Source organism: Clavelina lepadiformis, chromosome 9 (genome assembly GCF_947623445.1).
Source record: "Clavelina lepadiformis chromosome 9, kaClaLepa1.1, whole genome shotgun sequence".
NCBI classification, from domain to species: domain Eukaryota; kingdom Metazoa; phylum Chordata; class Ascidiacea; order Aplousobranchia; family Clavelinidae; genus Clavelina; species Clavelina lepadiformis.
The window spans coordinates 14041930-14065600 of NC_135248.1; the positions used below are offsets into that span (position 1 = coordinate 14041930).

Here is a 23671-nt window from a genome sequence, read left to right on the forward strand (position 1 = left end):
CAAAATTAGCGACTGTTCCAAAACCAACAGTACGAGCCAACTGATAAACGAGCATGAGCGACTGAAAACCCAAGGTGCAAGGTTGGCAAAATGCGTCATAAATAACATCGAGCCAAGCACTTGGGCGCACCTGAAACCAGGTGCTATAAATGAGGTGATTAAGTGGCATAGACGAGATGCGATGTCTCGTTGCTAGAATTCTATGTAATCGTCTTATTATGAAATATTGTATTGCACAAATTTAGAACTGTTTACCAGGTCCACTGAATAAGAGATTATTTGTGTTGTGACTGTCACATGTTACTGTCACTGAACTTTGACTTGGCCAAGGTCATTACAACGGTAATTTCAAACACCTGCCGCATTATTGCGAGCCCGGAGCTCTATCTACTCGGTTACTGAGCTGAACTGTTGGAAATAAGAAACTACTGATGAAATAAATGAAAACATCACAAAATTATAACTAAAAGTGACGTAAACAATTAAACTGGAATACCTATTGCAGTCTTTGATACCTTTGTCTTGTAACACCGAGTTAAAAGGAACTTTAAGTTTAAAACTTATATTTTTGTCAATGCTGTCGTGGGTAATTAAACGATGTAATTTTCTATTCAATGGGAACTAAACGCGTTTCTGAAAGCATATTTAATTGTTGTTTGTGTTGTTACTGTTACAAATTAATCGATAATTATTTGTCACCCTAAAATTTAGCGCCCAAAGCAACAACTTCACAGTGTAGTCAGTTTACGATCGAGACCGTAGATAAACAAACCAGGACGGTTTATCGGTTAAATATGTTTGTTTGATCCACAAAATCTCTCAGGTCGCTAATTTACAAACCTTACCAAAAGCGCCATAATGAGTGAGAGCAATGAACTCTTAGTCTGGTTCATCTGTGGCCGTCTCTGCCCATTGACAATGATGCTCTCTGCGCATTCTCCAGCGAATATTCTTCTACTGTGAAAGCCGACTTGGACGACGGCTCACAGAGCTTTCTCGACCGCTGTCAGAACCAAGAGCTACTCAAGTCTGAGAGCACGAAAACCTCTTCTTGACTTATCATGAGGTCGCGTGTCTTTCTCGGCAGCATATTCGCAGACATCAATCGGCCAACACGTGGGGAATAGAATTGCATTGAATTTAAGAAACAAATAAACGACTGAATAGATTTACAGAAGGTGAACAGAATATAAAGCAAAGTAATCAACGTTACTAAGGAATGCAATTAAATCGGCTAAACAAAGAAATCAAAGGAAATAATAACTAACATGACGTGGCGGTGACATGGCGGCAACCGCCACAGATCAAACTGATCGCCAGTGATAAAAAACAACATTAATTTATCAAGAAAAACCAATGAACAATTTTCTATGATAAGAAATCTCGAAATTATCACAACAAAATAGCACAACCATATACGGTGTTTACAAAATCAATTAAGTCGTATGTGACAAACAAATACAATTGTTACGTAACTATGCAAGCTAATACAGATATAATTCAATTTTAAGCAACATTTCAACAGTTCTTCGCGTGGCGCATCAGGATAAACGAGAACTGCATTGTCTAAAAATCCCGAGTTCGATTCCCGACCACGTCGCGATTGACAAAATATAATCGCGTTCGGTCGCTCTTGCTTTTGTGTAAATGAATCGATTTTACGAACGGTATTTATCTAAGAAAACCAATTTCTTGCTTGAAGATGACTACGTCACACGGAGACGTCACTTTACTTTCGCGAGCGGAGTATGACCGATTTACCATCGCACTCACCAAGATTAACCATCAGTAATCGGCGAGCGGAGTATGACCAATTGTATGACCAATTTACCATCGCGGAGTATGACCAATTTACCATCGCGCCGACCAAGATAAGTTGATGAATCGGCCAAGACGAACCTCCAACTCCTATAAATTAAAAGTTTGAGATTAAATTCCTCTGCAATGTTCAACTTCACACAAACATAACAAGACATAAATAATACCGAGTCATCCAATTGGTCAAGGACTCGTTGAATTTCAGCGATTTCTGATTGGTTCGCATCGCGCTTCCCATCTATTGCGTCATCAACAGGGAAGCAATTCCACATACTCAGCCCAACCTCGATTTTGTTGAAGAAGGATTTTGAAGGAATCTTCGGGATTATGTTGCAACTGATATCAAGCCATCTGATCTAGAGTTAAAATGGTTGTAAAATTAAACTACAACATGGTGTTATAACAAAGACTAATATCCTAATATTTAACTTATACAAGTTAACTGGTTAGTGTTAACTAATTAATAAATAACTAGCATGATGGTAGCTTAGGCCTACAGTAGCCTACTGGACCAACACAAATTCTTGGATTTTCAGAAAAATAGAAAGAATTTTAAGCGACCAACTTAAACCACGATTGAATATTCGTTGCAGAAATAAAACTTGATATTAAAGTCGCAAAAATATTTTTACTTTTGTAAAAATTTGGAATTTGCTTCTGGCCAAATCTTAGTCAGATGCTGCTGATTTTAGCCTAAACTGAACCGATCAAATTTTACATTTTTCTCAACAAAACGAACGAATTTAAAGCGGCCAGGTTTACTGCGCATTCCAGATCTATCAGCGATTTAAACAATAAAACTTGCGCGGGGAAATTACGCCCCGTTGAAATAAATTAAAACAAAATATTCCGACCAACAACAACGCACAGAATCTCAACAAACCATCTTTGCTTAAAGGCGGGAAAAACTATTATGACGTCACATGCAAAACCAAGGCGCATTGTTACGACACATCGAGTTCGTAAACAAAGTTGAAGACGAACGAAAAAGTAGAAAGTAAAATAAATAAACAAACCTTTCCTGGCATTGCTTGAATTGCCTCAAATAATCGGCCGACAACTTCTGGTTTAGAAAAGCATTCCATTAGAAGAAGCTCCTCGATGCGTTTCTCAACTTTAGTGAGAATAAACAGGAGCGAGTCAATTTGTGATTCTGTCAACTTGATATCGGATAAACTCAGCCAATCAGGGAAGAGTTCCGCTGCATTCGTGGTGAGTTGCTCGTCATTGATTTGATGAATTTGTTCATAAACACGCAGCAATTCCAGTGCCTCATGTCCTAAACAAACATAACTTTCGTTTTCACTTGTTTTACATTTAAATAACTGTAGGCCTATCTGTGACTTGAACCTGGTGTAGGCTAGGCTACAAGTTGGTTACAAGTAAATGTCAAAAACACGTTTTATGCTTTACTGTGGCGCCCAACACACAAAATAAAACCAGTATAAAGTTAAAACATTGGTTTAAAAATGACACAGCCTTGTCATTATATATTTCCAAATATACATTACCAAGTTTATACACTGCTAAAATACATTTATACACAGCTCTTGCCAAATACATTACCTTTATGACCATATACATTACATCCATGTTGAAACTTTTCTATTTCGCGAGTTATTTTTCTGCGCTCTTCATTTTCTGCAAAATAATGAAACGTTTTAGATTCACAGCATTGCATGTTATAGAACATGAAGATGTGGAAACTAAATACAAGGATATAAACTACACTTATTCCTAAACATATTTCTTAACACATTTTGGTAAAAAAATTACCTAGGCCTATATGCAATAGAAAAAATCAGGTACGGGTGCAGTTTCTTTAAAATAAAATCCCACTAGAAATTGGTGGTAAAACAAGTAGGCAAGGCTGTAACCAAGTCATTTTTTAAGACTCGAGTCAAGTTAAGTCATTTGGGAAGTTGACGTAAGTCCAGTCGAGTCAAATTGGATCAATTCAAATTAGACTAATTGGATCAAGTCAAGTTAAAATATTATGCTTGTCAAATGAAGTCATGTCATTGGCTATACCTTTAACCGATGAATAACAACCAAATCAAATGTTTGTAATTCAGTCAAGTGACTCGACTCGAAGACTCGAGTCAAGTGAAGTCATTTCAAGTATTAACTCAGGTCAAGTCAAGTCAAGTAATTCAAAAACGTGACTTGAGTCATTACAACACTGCAAGTAAGGCTAATGTCTGTAGATCTGGTGCCTTACAGCCAGTTAAATTACCTAAGTCTACACCTCTTTAAACCAGAAACACTGAGTAATTTGTTTTTCACAAGACTTGGACTGGTCAAATGAAAGAAAAGTATGATTCTTACCTTATCCGTGGACAACCATTACCTGGTGGATGCTGACTGGCGTTAGACGTAGACAGAAAATCTAATAAAACGCTTTCTGTTTCTGTGTTATTATTGATGTGTGGTACTATGTGTTGATTTAAGAATAAGGGGATTACAGATATTAATTAGTAACTTGCTATTTCTAGCCTATTCCAACCAAGCTTTCTGAAATCTTTTAAAAAAATAGCCTTTGTAGGCCTAGCCTAGCCCAGTACAGCTAGATTAGACTATATAGGCCAGTAGCCTACGGTACTTGCTGTTACCGGTACACAAGGTTATGCGTACACGGTACCGGTATATCATTTCGATTGTTTACATTTAAATCGTTTTTATTTTTTTGAACAACGCCTAATTTACTAACTTTGCATTACACTTACCCAGGATATCAGAAATAATCTAAAGAATTGAAACGGTTGCTGCAACATTTTTTCATTCAAAGTGACAATTTCACGGCGTCAGTTTACCGAAGTTGCTGAACCATAATACGGTGACCGGCAGATGTTCGCTGATGATTTTATGACTCTCGTATGTGGTGGCGAGGTGGTCGGTGATTGAATTATTCTCACTCGGCGATTGGGTCCTTATAATGGATGTCTCTGTTTGACTTATTTGTTGTGCACAAATTAATTTTTGAGGTGATTTAGTCATGAGAGGTGAGAATTTGGGTCGTAGTATACACAGTAGTTTTAAATTAATTTAGAGTTCAGAAAATAAAATATCATTTTAAGTTGAAATTTAGCATTTATTTCAATTCGCCGCTAAGCTCAGTAATTTAATCACGAGAAGTAAGGGTTTGGATTAGAGGGTATTAGTTTTAGGTTAATTTATATTCCACACTTTAGCAAAATTGACATGTCTTATAAGTTGAAAATTAGCATTCGCAATTAGCTGTTTACACTAATAGTATTTTCCTACTTCGATAAACGACGGCTTAAATTGGTAAGTGGCTAAGCTGGAGACTTGCCAATGTTGTTATAGTTTGTTCGAGTTTGAGACCTCTGGTATAGACAATGAGTTTGTAGGTAGTGAATACATCATAGTAAAAATCAGATGGTAAATATACAGAAACCACAACCTGCACCATATTACACGTGAACCCTCAAATCACGTAAATATTAGTTAAAGTTAGTGGAGAAGTTTGCAACCCCAGAAATGCCTTGTCGCACGCCAGGAGGGTACACTCCCAACTAAGAACCCCTGCTCTAGTACAACTAACTTACACAGGTTAGTTAGGAGATGGCTCAGAAGCCCTCTTGTTGTTACTGGTATGAAAAATCATACGTGCGTGGTAGCGACATACTTTTCAACTCATAGTAGAAATGCTTGTAACATAAAATAGAAACGTTGTTGAAATTGCTTACCTAAAGAACCTTGTTTTGTTGATCCAGTATGTGGTGAATCTCTGAAAAGCAACAAACCTTAAAGGTTGAGGGAAATTATAATTAGTAATCAGCAACATGGCATAAACTGTCTATGATAAAGTACAAACTATCAAACAGCAATAATGCAAAGCTGACTTCATTGGATAGTATGGTCCCTCAATTTCCTCGTCACTTAGATACCACCACAGATAAGCAAGTAGACCAGGGTAAGGTCCTGTAAGTGTGAGTAAAAATTTATCATAATCTCTCTTTCCGTTGTATAAAAATCCCAGCAGCTTCATAGACTCGTCTGATTTTTCATCACCATGTTCATCCTAGAAACAAAATCAAGTTTAAAATAACATTTAGTTTGTAGCGGCCGTTGGGTGTTTCGTTTGTTTGTCGCTGGATGGCGCTCTCACAATGCTCGCAGCACATGTTTATTTAAACACTGTTAGTCCGTTTACCGCTCCCTTTTCGTTTTGCACTGCCTGCGCGCAGGACATCAGTTTGAGTAAAGCCTTAAATTAAGATTGCCGTGTGCTTTTCTTTTAATATATGAGCGAAGGCAACAGACAACTGAGTAGCAGCCTTCTGAAACAGGAGTCCGCAACAGATCAACAACGCAGCATCGTGACAGCAACGCAACAACTTACAAGCGCTACCTTCGCCATAGGTTAATGTTTCAAAATTAACTTTATTAAGTAAAAAATTGACAAAGCTAGGTTTGAAATGGTGTCTTTGTTTCAATAAATATTGCACTAGATAAAAATTTAATCGCTAATTCATAATAAACCTTGATATGATGCGTATTTAAGAATTAAGATGCGCATTTACACATGCTTATTTAGCCAGCCGCCTGATTTGATCTTTTCTTACCATATTTCGTATAACTTTTTGAAGAAGTTGATGGACGTTTCCACATTCCTTAATAGGAAACTTTCTCTCATTTCTTAAGGAGGATGGCACATTATTGATACTTATGTTGCATTCATTTTCAAAGTATTTAAGAGCTTGTTGATATTTTTCAACATTTTTTCGGGATTGGCTGTAAAACCACCTATTGGCTTCCTGTTGATGCAAATATTCAATTTTCATTAAAAATATAGAAAAGACGCAAAGCTGAATTATACTGTAATCATCAAATATTATCTGTCATATTTTTGATCCGAACCAACCTTATAGAAGTCAATTTTCTTCTTTGACATCCAGAAAAGTGGATGAAACTTCACAAGTTGAATTGCTGGTCGCTTTTCTGGGTCAAAATCAACCTCCTTTTTTTCTTGGTCAAAGCCAAACATCATCTTTATCAAATCCTTAGCAAGTTCCTTTTGCTCTTGGGATAAATCGTCCACTAGAAATGTTGTTTAAACAGGAAAAAGGTATGTTTTGTAGGCAAAATATGATTTAGTTATTCTACGTGAAGTTTTACAAGAACCAAACATAATAAGATAAAATGTAAACAAAAACAACTGGCAAAGTTTGCAGAAAACTTACAGCGATGCTTGATAGCATCAAAGAAGATCACTATAATAAAGAGGCGCGTATGTGTCACCTTAAAACACACATGCCCGAGGGTACGAGCACAACAAATATCCTACTACCTCAATTTAGGTAGTTTATTTAGGTATTTAACAACAAGCATTCTACTATCTGAATTTAGATTATTATTGTTTTAGATCAAAAAACGAACAAAAAGCGCTGGAATTGGCACTACGTGGCACTATGTGTTAATTAAAATGAAGTTATGAAATCATACTTCTCAAAATCTTGAAGTAATCAATTTGAAAGAACCGATTTATCTTTCTTGAAAAATGTAATTCGGTACAGGGTTTCGGTACTTTTACAAAAAGTAGTGACGGTACTGGAATCAGTATTGAAAAAAGAACCGCGGTACCGTAATTCGGTACCATAGTACCGTGGTACTGCCTACCTCTGATGTCCGAGTGCACAAATGTCATTATTAAGCAAAACAAATTGTATAAACTTTTAGACAACAAGGCACCTGAGTCAAGAAGATCCAAATCAGGAGAAGCTTTTTGTTGAATGTTGTGGGGTGCTTCATAAGGATTTTTGTCACCAAATGGATGACGCCCATTTGTGAGGACATAATATAAGGTAATGCCAAGTGAAAATATATCGGCAGATTTTTTCTGTGAAAATTGTGATATTTAAAAATTAAATATAAGATTTCTTGTTTATAATTTTTTAATAAGTGTTTCACATTGCCAAGCGTTTAGTATCGAATAAAAACTGTTTCCCGGAGGTAGAAAAATTCTATCTGCCAACTTTAAATTCAATGCATTTTTTGTGATAAAAAACGTACTAAAATGTTGGATTTGGAAATTTATTATTCTGGAGTGTGCATTACTACAGCTAGTGTACCCATGATTTTTCACGACTTCCATCTTTTCTCAGATGATACTCAGGAGCCATGAATGCCTCAGTGCTGGTCGAAGTGGTGGGTGCGCTCGATACATCAGTTGCCAATATTTTGCTCAAACCAAAATCAGTCACTTTTATTGTTGCATTTTCACCACTCGAACGAATCAAGAAATTGCTTGGCTTCACGTCTCTATGAACTAAACAAAGAAAAGTTTATTTATACACAAAACAAATAGCAACTATTTCAAAAGCATATTTAAGAAGGAGGCAGGGTTCAACTGATTTTAAAGAAGTAAAAGAATTAAACTCCAGACCAAATGGTATTGTTTGTTTACACTGCACGCAAAATTTAGTTGTGTGTGCTCGGATACCGGAAAATCGAGTGGGTAAAAGGATTTTGCACACTTAATTAATTGTCTGCTGTATTGCAATCTTCACTGAGCATATCACAGTTGACTGTCATATTTTCGTAATAGCTTTAGCTCCTAAAATGTTTTTTTAGAATAGTTTAACCAGTCCATTCAGTAAATACTTAACTGTGTTGTTTGATATCAAACAAATTTGTTTTTAAGCTAGCAATGAACACTCTCTAAGCAAGTTATACAAAGTACTTACTAATATTTTGTCCATGTAAATAGGAAATTCCCTCTATTATATCTTCGCAGATTTCCAAAGCAGTTAAATTGCAAGCATTAAGTTTACCATTCTTTGTCCACTGCAAAAATACGTAATAAACATTATTTATCTTGATACGAGTTAACGACATTCCTTTTATTTTCCGTATAAACTCTGGGTCCATTGTAATTTTTAGTAATTTGTTTGAGACTTTGCAAGGCTAAATTTGGTGCATTTACTTAAACTAATAATAGAATTTTTGGAGCAAATGTGCTTAATTCACAATGCTGGGGCACACTAGCCCACCTATTTCTTCAATGTAACTTAAATTTGTGAATGAATGAATAGCATTTGCTAAAAAAAGTAATGACATGACTTGTTTAGTGATTTAGTAGCTTGATTATTGGCATGCTGCCTGTTGTAACATCGTTGTAAAATAAAATCTTTGTAATCTGTTTAATCATCATTTAAAAAATATATATGTTGTTATTTGGGTAGCCAATGATTCTCACAATGCGCAATGTAAGACGACGGTCCGGTATCGACAAAGTGTTCACTGCAGTATTTTAGCATTTAGGATCTCTTTATTTACTAACAGCGTGTGGTGGGTTTTAACACATTTTATCGTTATCGACGATATGTAGCTAGGGCGGACCTTTGACCAGTGTGAGCGATGCAACTGCATTAGGCCCAGCACTGCTTAGCACTGAAACAAGAATAACAATTTAGCTTTTATTTTGTACAAACCACAGTATTATTTCACGATCTGTTCTCAAAAGAAAATTGGCAAGGGACCCCGCAATAACAAAGGCCGGCTCTATATGTACATAGGTCAACCCTAGTCCAATGCACAGGCTGAATGCTCCCTAAAATCTACTATGTGACCCAATAAGCATACCTCCTCAAGATCACCATCACACTTTTCCATATACAGTGAAATCGCATCCTCCTAAAAGAATGTGTATGAGAAACTTATGTATGGTAGGCAACATCTTTTTACCAAAATTAATTGAAACAAGCCACACTATTTCACCCTAATGCAAAGCATTTTTATAATCATATAAACTCTTAAATACATCTTCAATGGCATCAAGATAAAGGACCACATTTGGATGATGAAAACTGTTGTTGCATATTTTCTTGAAAGTTTGTGCTTCACTCTCTGCGTATTTGACATGGCTCTTTAAAACACGCTTCTCAATGATCACTGTTCCATCATTTTTCCGGCATCTACAATCAAAAGTATGTTTAAGTTATTTACTGGATGAATATGTACTTGCTTCTGGTGATTGTAGCGACACTTGAGAAAAGTTTTCACCAACTCTGGTGGATGTTACTAAGAAGTTTTCTAATGTTTGCATTTCTGTCAGTTTATTACGAACGTTTACTCGTTTTATGCAGACCTTATCTAAAAAGCAAATAAAATGACTGCTGGTAAATCGCACAGAAGCACAACAAACGCTGAGGACATATCTTTTTCTGGAAGACAAGAAATAAAATGCTCCAGGTGCGGATGGGAAGGTCACATAGGAAAAGACCCAAAATGTCCTGCCAAATGAAGAAGGTGCTGCAAATGTGGGATCACGGGTAATTTTGCTGCTGCAAAATGTACCGGTATCTAGGACGGAAAACTGCTGGCAGCCTACGTCAAATCCAAGATGCAGGTGCTAAAGGACCAGAATATCTGTCTAAGTTAGAAATGAATGACCTTCGTAGCAGAGACACAATTGAAGTTGGAGTTGATACCAAGGTGAATCTTGAACTGATTGTTGATTCAGAAGCATCCTGCAATATTAGGAATCATATGCTATCGGAACATTTGAAATTGAGATTTATAAAATGTAAGTGTTTTTAACAATAGAAAAATTTACGCTTATGGCCGTGATACCTAGAAGGTGCCTGGTGCTTTTCAAGCTTGTGTGAACGTTTTTGGGAAAACTCCACCTGCTGTTGACTTCGTGGTTATTGAAGGAGAAGCACTTCTTGGAAAGCGTACTGCAACAGATCTCGGCATTCTCTCAATTAAAGCACTGAGCAGTTATTACAAAAGTACGATTCCTGCTTTGAAGGGATTGCAAAGGTGAAAGATTTCCAGTTAAAGATTCCCATTGACAAATTTGTCACTCCTGTCTGTCAACCTCTACGTCGTGTCCCTTTCCATATCCGTGACCATTTAACCAAAAAGTTGAATAAACTGGAATTCCTTGATATCATTAAAAAGGTTAGTGGACATACATCTTGGGCTTCACAGGAATTTGTCAAATAAAAATCGAATGATGACATTCGCCTGTTTGTGGTGGTGTGGCAAGCTAATAAGCAGAATTTAAGCAAAAAGAGAAGGACCATGCAGATTTAAGACAGTCTGTTGTGCATAGTGAAGTTAGACCTGGAGACACTGTGTTACTTAAACAAAATGTGCAAGATAAATTATCTGGAATATTCCTTAGAGAACCTTTTGTTGTGGTAGAAAAACATGGAAACAGTGTTGTAGTTGATAATGTTGGTGTGCAGGATAAATGTAATGATAATTTTGTAAAATGTTTTTATTGAATATGACTTGGGAAGAAAACTCTGTCAATCCTGTTTTACCGATATAATCAATCTGTTTTTGCTCATCTCTACAATATCACTAAAAACGTATGCATTCGACTAACTACTGTATATGATCAATCGATTAGATTGATTTAGGAATAAAGGTTTTGAGAGGAATACGTTTCTTAATCCTGGTTAAGACATTAAATTGATCAATTTGACTAAGACTGCAACTTATTAGGCAATTTAGACTGCAAAAACTTGACTTGAGAGATAAATCAGAAGAAATGAAGATAGATGAAGTTATGAAAAACATCTACCGTATTTACTTGATTGTAAGCCGCGCTTGATTATAAGCCGCCCTTCATTGTAAGCCGCATGTGATAGTGTTAAAAATTTAATGTAAGCCGCCCTTGAAGGTAAGCCGCATATACTGTACGGCAAAACACCTATGGCAAAGTCGACAAGGAAAAAGGCAAAAACAAAAAATGTAAGCCGATTTTGATTGTATGCCGCCCTTGAATTTAAGCCGCAAACATGATGAAAAAAAAAACTTTTTAAGCCGCGGCTTACAATCAAGTAAATTCGGTACTCAATAAAACTGCCAACAAAAAGATAAGAAGCCTAATAGTAAGCTTAAGTTTTCTTTGTTTGCTTTGAAACAACACAAACTTGCTAGCATTAAACGACCTAGATAGGCAACACGACTTACGTATAAATCTTTGAAAACAAGCAATCTTTCAATGGTGATTTTGGATCTCGTGGATATTTCCTTTCACGTGAAAATAACTTGCTGATCATTTTTTCAAACCGGCAAGACTTTGTTGAACAGGATAAGTTCTTTGGCCAATATAATGGCGGAAATACAAGATAATGTCAATGTAATTACATTAGTTTGGTTCAAACATATCAAGTGATATTAATCCATAAGTTTTTTAAATAAATGTTTAAATACAATTAATCTGTCCCTAACTCTAAATAAACTTCTCTTTAGTTGAAGCATTAACAGTTACTTGAAGTTAACAGCATCAACCACAAATTTTATCTTCTTTTGTTTATTGATCAAACATGTAGCTATTAATTAACCAAAAGCATAATTCAGCTCCTGAGTCCAGCTAGCATACAAAGGTTTAAACCCTATGTCCTTAAGTATCAACCTCAGCAAGTAAGCGCTCGTGAAATCTTCACTTAAATTGACTATCGCCTATAATGGTAAGAAAATAGACCAACAGACTCACCTAACACATAAGCTTGCCATACAAGATAATGAAGTTTTGCCCGCACTAAAGCAGCAACAAAAGTTAAATATTTTAACTCTTAATTATTTCATAGATCTCTCAATACCAACCTATCTCATACATTATAATTCAATCTGACATCGCTGCTGTGAACATTAGCATTGACTAATGGTGCAACGTCTTGTGACATGACTTCACTGTGTCAACATTTTGCACAAGTCAAACAGCAAATGTTATAAATGAACAACTCAACCATGGGCCAATATTACCTTGAAATCATAAAACATAAAGTTCTAAACTACAAAACGTGAAAATAACGGCAGACCATTGCCATGGTGCTTCATATTAAGTTTCACTTCACTGCATGTTTTGGATGGTTTTAGGCTGCATTGACTGCTGAAGGTTTGCTGATTAATGCTGTGTAAAGTTGCATTGCACAAAGTATTTGCAACATTTCTAACCCCATGGTTTTAGGAATGATTTTGCATTTCAAGATACGCCTTTCATGCCATAAAATTTTGACAAATCAAACAAGAGCAGTTTCAGGGATGAACAACCATAGACGTAGGATTCATCCTGACAAAGCAAAGAACCAACTCAGATTCTTTTCAATCTAGGAAGGAAAGCTAGAAAGTTCGTTCACTCCACGGTTGATTCTGTTCTGGTTTGCATCATAATTGTGCTACGTACAACTTGTGGAAAAATATAAACAACAAAACATCAAACAGTAAGATGCGGCAGCAATTCTGGTCAAAAGTGTGGAATAAAACTTAGTTTACTCGTTAAGCAGTGATGTAAAATGATAAATTGAAGTTGTAAGTCAATGGACATAACGCCGTTGTTAACCATCCATCGTAATCCTGACATAGATCAGCAAAAAGTTATAATAGTGAAGCTTTTAGTTCTTTCATTTTCCTGCTTACTTTGAAATGCCCTAATTTAAAAATACTAAATTCCAAAATTCAATTATGAGATATTTTGCCTAATTCGTCTCCCAATTGTTGTAAGAAATATGGTTACAACTGCTTTGTTTATCATAAAATGTTTTGTCAAAAACCTACTATGAAACTTTATAAAAAAAAGCGGCAGCTATTGTCAAGTTTGGTCAAACATTTAAATAAGTATTAGGGTTTAAAAGGTTGGCACCTATCATTGTAAGTCCCATGAATGTCTCATTTTTTGAAAGATAGTTTCTTCTCTTTAAGCTGACATTTGGTGGCAGCAACCACAATCTCTAAAATTTGGAGGTCAGGGTGCATTGTCTGTGTTGCATATGTATATATGCATATGTATATGCCGAAGGCACATAATGAGAAAGCCAAAGACGCGCTATGACTCAAACTGCAGAGTATGGCAAGTTTTCAGCAAGATCTTGTATGCCAAGCAACCAAAAATGTTTAGTGTGCTCTTGAGTGCGCAACTTATGATTTAATTTAAATTTGAAATTTAGATTAAATGGAAAACTTTGGTTTAAAACTTAAGTTAGTAGCTTATGTTACAATAATTTCAAGGCTGGCCAAGTTCAATTTGATTGCATGAATGACAACCTTGACAACATCTTGAATTACAATTTCTGAACTTCATGAATTCACACTGAGTCCACAAATCCAAGTCGTGTAGTAGTACCAGCAAACCAGACTGCAGAGTTTGGCATGGATGCAATCAATACTGCTTTTCATGAGCTTCATTGCCGCACTTAACAGGGGTTATTTTGCAATTAATGATTTAGACAGAAATTATGTTCACTCAATTTTCATTTAATTCAAAGATTGATTAAGTCAAACTGTGCACATTACAACTAAGAGCGCACTTCCATGAAGCTTGAGCAGTTTTGCGCACAAAACTTGTCATTTTTGGTTGTTTGGTACACACAAAATCTTGCTGAAAATGGACATACTTTGCAGTCCGGTCAGCAAATCGGTAACTAATATATAGCCTAGAAGTTAGATTAACTAGAAACTGCAAGGAATAGCTTCGAACGTAAGCTACCACACTTTTTGGTTCAATAGGGTAATAATATATATACAGGAAAAAAATGACCGAATGCGTTTCCACAAATTTGGTTTAGAATATCTCGGTATTTTACCTCTATACCAACTGGATAAATACATTCTTGCTGCTAAAAGCTGGTCTGACATGACTAAATCTTTTCCAGTCATTTTGGTAATGATTATTCCCGTATTTACACTCTAGCGTCATGGACTATGGTTAAGCGTCATGGTTAATGCAAACCTAGCCCAACAGCTCAGCACTCGCCTAGGGAACCTAGACCAGACTGGGTTTCTCTTGATTTAATCCAGACCAAATTAAACGTGGCATTTGAACAGAATTGAGTTAACCTGCATAAGCTTGCTTCTGACTAACCACAATTTTTGACGATTAATGAATTGCATAAACAGTAGGCTTGCTTTAAACAAAAACAGGAATTTCGAGTATACTGGCAGGCTGGAAAGTTTGGTATCAGTCTGCACAGAACGTCACAGAAGTTAGTCAATAGTTGGTACTACACCGGTAAGCATTGTGCTTGTGAGACTCAAAATAGAAACCTCTCTAGGGGAATTACCAAAATAAAAGATCCTGTTTGTTTAGCTCCATCGACATCTCCATCGTTCTGTGCCAGCGAACTAAACAAACAGATAAGTTGCTATAAACATAAAACAAGGAATGGAAATACCGACATCAAAAACCTTTTCAAGTATGTTAATTGTTCAAGTTGCAATGAGCACAAGTCATAGAAGTATTATTCAACCTGAAAATGAAAAATTTAGAGAAGTTAATAAAACAAAATATATCGTGATACAAGCAGGTTTGCTTGATCACCTCGTTATCAGGATATCACCAAAATCTATTGACTCAAATGCAAATGCATATCCATCTATCAGCTTTCCCCTTAAACTGCAAAACACATTTTGCAAATGTTTTACTACATATCAAAAAGAATGAAAAAGGAAAAGCGAGTGATTTATGACGTAATAGAGTACATCTTAACAAATGTAGGCACAAAATTTATTTTTCAAATTCTGTAAAGTGCTTTAACATTATTACACCTTGACAGAAACCATGATTGCGGAATCAGCCAAATAAATCCTTAAACCTCCCGTTAGAAATATAAAAGCACAATCTTTAGGTAGTTTGACATGAAAGCAACAAATAGATGCTTACGTCTTAAACAAAATCACAAGTTGAAAGCGGAATTTTTGTAAAATCTTTTCGATTGTTTTTTCAATCCCGGGGGAAATTCTTCTGCAAAAAATCAAGCTTCTTCGTCGGCAAAATATTGGTAGTCTTCGTAGTTGTTGACGTCATAGGATGACGAAACTCTTCCTTCCAGCCTGGCCTGGTCGGCGTCCCCGTTCAAAATCGATTCCAGGTCGTATTCCGGGTCTTGTGGGTAATTGGCGAAGTTCGAGTCGGGAAAGTTGAAATATTCATCCGATGAAATCACAGAACGACCGTTGGCTGAGGAACAACATGAAGAATATAATTAGAGCCAAATAGTTTGACAATGCTTATTGTAACGAACTGTTAACTTGTTAAATTAATTGTTGCTGACGATAATCAAGAATCTCAAACTTACCTTCTTGGTAATCGTACTCGCTGTAGTCCGAGTTGTAATCACCATCTTGAATATCTTTCTCTTCATCTTGCTGAAGCATGCTCTTCAAGTCCAACTTCTCCTCAAAGTTGGAAATGAGAGGTTGAGGATATTCCTCAACATCGCGAGGTTCCTGGGTAGGGCCGGTGTCGTTTTGTTTGTCCGGTTGAAATCTCTGGATGTAGGCGGGCACAAGAACTTGAAGCAAGAGCATGGTGCTGTTCAGGACCCGGACTAGATCTCTGTTCTCACCGACAGCGTCGTTCGTTTCTCTCGCGATCTACATAGAAATAAACAAAGGATTTAGTATATACAGTAGGATGTTTCATTTTTTCACCATTTTGGAATTTAAAAAAGCTTGGGGTCTCCCTAGGCCGTATTTTGGGCACAATGAAAGAATCTGAATTTTTTTTTAATTTATGACGTCATTTTGAGGTTGCACCCCCTTGTTGAAGTTTCAGTGGGGGTGCATTTTTCTAATTTGGCGATATCTTGGTAACCGATTGAGCTAGAGCCATAATCAAGGTGTCAAAAGATGCAGAATGGCTGGTTTCCCATAACCACTCAATACATTTTAATTGCATTTTCGCTCTAGAAAAAAAGTTATTTGAGAAAAACCAAAATTTTGACATATTTTCCCTACCAGTCAACATGTCAGATCAACTGTTTGAGTAAAAGTTACCGTCATAAGCGAAAATATTACCCTGAGCAGTCTACTGAAAATTGTTCGTCTTCTAGCTTATCTTCAAAGTATGTTATTGCTGATAAAATAAGAAAAAAGTCTGGAATCGAAAATTTCAACGTCATGTCAGATTCGGAATCAGATTCAGGAGATCATAAATCAGACCCAGATTTTGAAATCAAGAAAGTAATTGGTGGAAAATTCTATAAAAAAATTCATACGTTTTCAGTAAATCAGGAGATGTGCATGCTAGCTGACCGTCGTATGACTTCCATACGCCAGCACTCAGACCAACTGAGATCTTTGGCAGGTGAAAAAATCGCAGCATCTCCAACAACTATTTTTCGCAGACGAGAGAAAGTACGAATGAAAGCATTAGAAAGATGCCAATTAGAGATAAAGTCGTGTAGTGCAATGCAACTGTGTTATGATGGTAGGGTGATTAACTCACTTGACCGGTATGTTTTTGTTGGTCAGTTGTTGGATGACCAGAATAAAAAATGTGAGAGAATTGTTGGTGTCAAAACCTTTCCCAAAGGAACATCAGTTACAGGGGAAATACTTTCCTCCACAATTATTGATGAGGTATGCGGTGATACTCTAAAGAAGGTGTACTCAGTCATGGCGGACACTACAGCTGTTAACACAGGCTGGGTGTCAGGAGTAAATAAACGCTTAGCAGATTATTTTAGTTTGACCATTGGTCATGGGATTCATACCTTGGAATGTTTATTTCATGTCAATGAAATATATCTGTCCCATGTTATTCGTTTCATAGAAGGTGGAAAAAAGGTCCCAGAGCACTTGAAGATGGTGCATTACTGAATATTATAAAAACAATAGAGAAGCCCATTCTAAACGATTTAATTCCATGTGACACTGTAACTATTCCGATTACAAAGATTGCAGCACTGCACATAAAAGAAAAAACGCAATGGTTTTCTGACAAAAAAAGGAAAAAATGGTAGACAACAGTTTCCGCAGTGAGGAATTGTGCTTGTTAGTGTTAGCTTCTCATTTGCTGATGAATGTTCCGGAAAATCTAAAAAACCTTTTAACATACAAACAGGAGAGCATAAGTCACTCACGATGGATAACAACTGCCAGCGGCTACCTTCGTCTTCTGCTTTTCAACATTGGAAGTCAACATATGTCCACAAATCAAAAAAAAAAATTAGAAAAAATTGTTTCATACATTGTTTCAGTCTATGTACCCTCTTTTGTAATGATACATTTGCATCCAAAAGCTTGTGATGGTCCTTTTCTTACTCTTTTCCAACGCAACATTCTTCTTGCTTATAGAGAAATCCAGCCAGATGTTGCTGATATGGTAATGAAGTATTACTTGGATCATGCGGGACAATGGCTTGACTCCCAAAATGTGGCTTTAAGTGTTTATTCTGAGGTACCACCTTACCCAATCGAGGCTGTTAAAGTATCCTCTTCCATGCCGCTATCCATCGGCTGGTTTAAAACAATTTTTCACATTGAACAGCAAACAAGCTCCTTGCATTGCTTCAGATGATGTTGATCCAGAATTTTGGAAAGCCATTGAAAACAATAATAGGTGCAATGAAAGGAAAATTGGATGGTTGAAAAATATTCTACAGGAGAAAATTCGTGAAAAGAAATCTACTTTGAGGCGTACTGATTTTCGTTTGCAAGCATACCTGTGCAATATGGATAACAATTAGTGAAGACAGCAAATTTTTGGGTTAACATGAACTGTTGTTTGTTGTTAGTTTAAAGAATAAAAATAAATTTGAATAAAAAATACAATTTTTTATTTGGCTTATGGAACTGTTCTTACACGGTAGAGTAACGCTAAAGTAGAAATCAAAGTCGCAGTTTAACATGATCGTTTACTCGATCTTTCCAGAACCACCGATGTAGCAGTTATTTACACAAACTGCTGTAATTTTAAGTTTATCTTAGATATATATATGTTTGTATAGCTTACATATAAAATATTTTGCTTACTTTTCATGGCGAAGGCCAATCTAAAAGTCTACAATCACCACCAAGCAAAATAAAGGTTCGGTTGGGAACTACATTGTGATTTGCATACAAAATATGTCAAAACTTAGGTTTTTTTTCAAAATTTCGGTTTTTCTCAAATAACTTTTTTTCTAGAGCAAAAATACAGTTAAAATGTATTGAGTGGTTATGCGAAACCAGCTGTTCTGCATCTTTTGAGACCTTGATCATAGCTCTAGCTCAATCGGTTACGAAGATATCGCCAATTCACAAAAATGCACCCCCACCGAAACTTCAACAAGGGGGTGCAACCTCAAAATGACGTCATAAAAAAAAAAAAAAATTCATATTCTTTCATTGTGCCCAAAATACGGCCTAGGGAGACCCCAAGCTTTTTTAAATTCCAAAATGGTGAAAAAATGAAACATCCTAATATACAGGATGCTACTATCAATGTTGAGTTAATGCTTGAGGCAGCTGAGACAAATATTCATCAAAGAAAACTATGCAGTCAGTCCGTGCACAGTTCTAATCATACTGAATAGGATTATATCCATTTGCAATTATGTACGTTTGCTAATTAATATCTTCAGTCATTTTAATCAAACGCTTCAATCAGCTTTCGCTGGTAGTCAATAAGTTTATAAAATTTTATTCGTGGTTGTTCTAGCACTGACCTGTCGCAAGTAATCCAAAGCGGTGGAGAAATAATCAAAGTAATTGGTGGAGTTTGCTTCCATTATTTCGATTTCATTGCTTATGCGCTCCATCTGGCGGCCACATGTGTCAAAAGCCAACTGTTTTGAAATAAAAGATTGTCCGTATTTTGTCATTTTATAAGCATGGGTGATAAATGTGCTGTTTAGCACACAACAAAATCTTACCTGGAAATCCACTAGGAGTGCTGCTATGCCAGTAACCTCAGCACTGAGAGTTTCATTGACATCAAAAACTGATTGTTCGATGGTGGCTATGGTGGAGGCAAAACTGGCGAAGACGTCCATTGGCTGAAAAGGAAAAATATTTCAATACTCCAAAAACGCAATATTGCCTATAACAACGTTCTACAGTCTACATTTAAATCTTGCAGATCTAAGCCCTGGTGGGATGAAGCCAGTTCGCACCAGTTTGCATGTGCTATACACAAAGCAAGCTTACAGGCAAGCACGTGGTAGGCATATATACAGCGATGGGATTCAGCCGGTTCTTGGAATTTCAATGACCTCCACGAACCAGTTGTCAACAAGCGTATACATATATTCCCATGTGTATATCGGCCCCGGGTCAATATGGCATGCTGCTAGTGAGAGAACCGGATGTTAACGTATTTGAATCCCAACCACCCAAAAGAACTTACTCCAAACGCCAGAGATTGGTTTAGGATGCTGATCTGGTTCGTTTGTTCCCGGATCGTCTCAAATAAAGTGGAAGTGACGTTGTAAGCGTTATCCTGATCATACTCGATAAATGTCATCCGGTTCACAATACTCGTGACGTTGTTCTCTGCAGTGACATCATAATACGTGTTACAATCACAGTTGAGAAGTCACGCATGATTAGTCGGAACTAAGCTGTAAGCAACTTTGCAAAATAGGCTTCTGTGATTACATTGACTTAACTACTTAAATAGAGCACGGATATTGCGGAAAGAAGTAAAGTCCAGTGGCAATCGATCCAATTAGACCGACAAATAATCGAGCGGTAACAAACAATAAATTATATATTATTAAAATAATTAACAAATTTCTACCAAGTTTTCCGATTTGGCGCTGGACGTCCCTGGTGGCAGACATCAGTCTTCCCTGGGATCCACTGAATCTTGCCTCCATCAAGCTCACTTGGTCCTCCGTGCTCTCCATCCGTGATGTCAATTCATTCATTCTAGCAGGAGGAATCTCATTATCATTTTTGTTACATCATAAAAGCCTTTTATTATAACATGGACCTGATGAAAAGTTATCGACGGTGTTTGAAGATACCAGCACAGAAATATTAAAAGAACGTTAGTTTCATTGTGAATTGTACCCATCTCAAAATATGGGAATCCTTGGCAAATCTTATTCTTATTTGATGGTAAAGTAGAATTACTTCCATGTATAGTTCTATGTACATGGGCCCCATGTATAATGATAACGTGTTGGTACCATCGTGATTATGGTCTACCTTGACTGTATGTTCCATTGGGTTGTCTCTAATGACTGGATCGCTTGGTCTTTCTCGGATGCTGAATTTCTCAGCTCTGAGATGAAATCTGAAGTGCTTTTATCCTCTGCTTGTAGTTCTTTTAGTTTCTTTTGGATGGAAAGATCAGTTGTGTTCAATGTCGATAACATGACATTCTGTAGGGCGACCTTTAATACAAACAAGATAATTTTTCTTTTTTGCTTCAACACTCTTAGCATTGAGTTGGATGCAGAGTTGGTGTTATGTGATCTTACATGTTTCATGTATTTGTTAACTTAACAATTTATGCAATTTCAAGCGTACCTTCCATAGTAGATCATCTACAGCTGTTTGTTGGTTAACTGCCTCATTTATCACAGTCGTTAATATCATTTGTTGGTCGCCCATCGATTCTCGAAGGTCGTTAACAATTGACTTTATGTTTGTTATGTTAACCCATACATCAGATACGACGCTGTTAATTTTCCGAGAAACTTTATCTTCTATTTCAGTGCAATTCAGAGCATTTTTACGAAGAACATTGAATTCGGTCCTAAGGTTAGTTTGTTGGTCTCGAAGATTCTTTTCAGAAACCTGCTTCTCGTTTTGCTGTAAAACGACAAAAAATTGTGAACTATATGTTTTAGACTTTAATTATTGTTTCATATTGTTTGTAAAAACTTAATTAAATATTCTAATTTACATCACAAAGTTAAAAGTTCCAGCCGCTGTGTTTTCCAAATAGGGTTTGAATATTTAGCTTCATAACTTACAAGAGTTGTGATAAGGTTTCCAGCAGCTGAGACGGACTGTTGCAATTCAGCAAATCTTTCGGCATTTCTTCTCACTGACCCATTGATTTGAGCCAAGCTATGGTTGAAGTTGGAAACATCTTCGTCAAGAATCGTAATTTGGTTCAGCGCACCAGCTATCAATTCAACGCGAGCATCGAGAAATTCCAACTGTAAAATTGTTATGTTAAGGCTTACATATAGGCATAGCCTATAATATTGTGCTGTTTATAGTTGTTGTACAGACTGTAGAAAGTACTGGGGTTTTTGACGAGAAATTGTGAGTGCAAATTTTGGAAGCCCTCTATGGAAAGTTTGTATGATATGCCAGAAATCTCCGCCATGGCAAATGAACAAAGATAGTTACGCCTCAGCTTTTCTGGCACGACAACACAAAAAAATTGTAAGCGCAAACCAACGGATTTCCAATCGGCTCCATTTATTAAACAAAAAATTGGACTAAGCCTGGTTGCTGAGGAAAATATTTAAAGCTTCAATATTGGCGAGAGGTAAAACATAGTAGATACGACCATTCAAGGAGTGTGCCTACCCTATGTTTTAGGGTAAATCTGCTTTGACTCAACCTGTTTTTATTTATTACTATAAACAACCAACTTTTCTTTGTTTGTTTACTAACCATCAATCGCCATGAAAAGACAAAAAATACATGTCTAGTGCAGAAGTGCACAACCAGACGACATCACAATTTGGGTAGCTGGGGTCTAGTATAGGTCTGGTCTAGTCTGGTGTCTAGTATACAAACGAGACCCGAAACTTTTGTTTAAACATTGATCGATCTCGTGCGTGAATCTGCCGCACAATTCTCATTTTATCTTGTTGCAAATATAGCCTACTCTCTGTGTCAGTTAATTTCAAAATACTGGAACATTTCATATCTTTGTAAATTCTGCAATGTCTGAATGCCCACTATCAAGCCTACCACATGCATGAAGTAGGTTATATCCCGACTACAGAGTTTGGCATAGCCTAGACGCACTCAATACTGCTTTTGATGAGCTCAGTGCCGCATTTATGGTGCGTTATTTTGCACTTTGGACAGAATTTCTGCGCACTCAATTTGCAATTGATATAAAGAATAAAATAAGTCAAACTGTGTAGATTACTCTGTAATTGCGCACTTCCATTGCTTCCGAGCAATTTCGCACACTGCAGTTGTTATTTTTGGTTGTTCATTACGCCCAGGATCTTGCTGAAAACGGACACACTCTGTAGCCTTGTATATAACGGAAGCTTAAATATGCTCTTCTAAAAATAACAAATAAACAAACCGTGTCTCCGACCGAATCCAAACCTCCGTTGACATTTTCTTTCCACAGTGTTAGCGTGCCTAGTGTTTCATTAACATTGTGGTTTTCAAGTTCAATGCCATCTTGCTCACGTTGAATGCCACTGATGAGATTTTCTGTTGCTGATTTGAAAGTTGTGAATTCCTGTAAATATTTAACATAGACATCTTGAAATACAATGAATTATGAACGTTTTAATCACATATACAGAGTACAAAACAATACAAGAATAGTAGAATACATAATATACAATACCGAAGTTAATTAGAGATAACAATTTACTTCCTGTCGTAACGTTAGGGATTCGGCGAAACTGTACATCAGTTCACGATTTGATTCGGAAAACTTTTCCAGTTCATCGAAGTCAGCACGTTGATAGAAAACGGTGGCGTTTATGAGTGAAACTTTGTCCGCTAGTTGGTAGAGAGTGACATCCAATGAACGAAGATGATTCTCGTTTCTGATAAAAAACAAAAAAATCAACTTCGATTGATTTTAAGGTAGTAAATAACGAAAAACTGGTTTGATTGGATAACCGAGCCAGCCTGCTTTACGTGAGAAATATAGAGTCAGCTAATGCAAGAATACAACACAGTTGCTGTATTTAGGCTACACCGGAGACATCACTTGATAAACTGTTAAAAAAATTTTTGCCAAAGTAAAAGATGCTGTACACCGTGTGATTGCTTCACGTATGGTAATGCAGTCTCAGTGGTTTTTGACCATATATTTAGGCTTACCAAAATAAATTGCCAATACTCCATATTTTAAAGTAATATGCTTGGATTTGGTTCTTAGTTCTTTGTTGTCAACAAAGTCAGTATTTTTTCAAAAGTCTCACTTTGCCGATTACTGAAA

At 36.5% G+C, this 23671-nt stretch overlaps 3 protein-coding genes across 3 annotated transcripts in view; all 3 read right to left on the reverse strand.

The window, feature by feature from the left end:
• LOC143471281 (uncharacterized) overlaps positions 1-12038 on the reverse strand; it is a 34136-nt gene extending 22098 nt beyond the window's left edge. Inside the window, exons 1-10 of the mRNA XM_076969708.1 lie at positions 11773-12038; positions 9605-9758; positions 9427-9477; positions 8529-8628; positions 7914-8110; positions 7534-7681; positions 6707-6882; positions 6408-6599; positions 5685-5863; positions 5529-5569 (exon numbers count right to left, since the gene is read on the reverse strand). Of these exons, the coding sequence (XP_076825823.1) occupies positions 5529-5569; positions 5685-5863; positions 6408-6599; positions 6707-6882; positions 7534-7681; positions 7914-8110; positions 8529-8628; positions 9427-9477; positions 9605-9758; positions 11773-11861 (1327 nt within the window). The 5' untranslated portion in view covers positions 11862-12038. The remainder of the gene's footprint in view (positions 1-5528; positions 5570-5684; positions 5864-6407; positions 6600-6706; positions 6883-7533; positions 7682-7913; positions 8111-8528; positions 8629-9426; positions 9478-9604; positions 9759-11772) is intronic.
• LOC143470658 (uncharacterized) overlaps positions 1779-23671 on the reverse strand; it is a 39461-nt gene continuing 17568 nt past the window's right edge. The window contains exons 3-4 of the mRNA XM_076968916.1: positions 2835-3097; positions 1779-2174 (exon numbers count right to left, since the gene is read on the reverse strand). Coding sequence (XP_076825031.1) covers positions 1779-2174; positions 2835-2903 — 465 coding nt within the window. The 5' untranslated portion in view covers positions 2904-3097. The remainder of the gene's footprint in view (positions 2175-2834; positions 3098-23671) is intronic.
• LOC143471412 (uncharacterized) lies at positions 14842-23577 on the reverse strand. Its single transcript, XM_076969866.1, has 12 exons — positions 23573-23577; positions 23096-23273; positions 22796-22957; positions 21489-21677; positions 21040-21324; positions 20716-20903; positions 20303-20433; positions 19910-20055; positions 19437-19559; positions 19230-19349; positions 15876-16173; positions 14842-15757 (listed from the first exon to the last, which is right to left on the reverse strand). Exons 1-12 carry the CDS (start codon positions 23575-23577, stop codon positions 15552-15554), a joined length of 2031 nt encoding a protein of 676 aa, XP_076825981.1. The 3' UTR covers positions 14842-15551.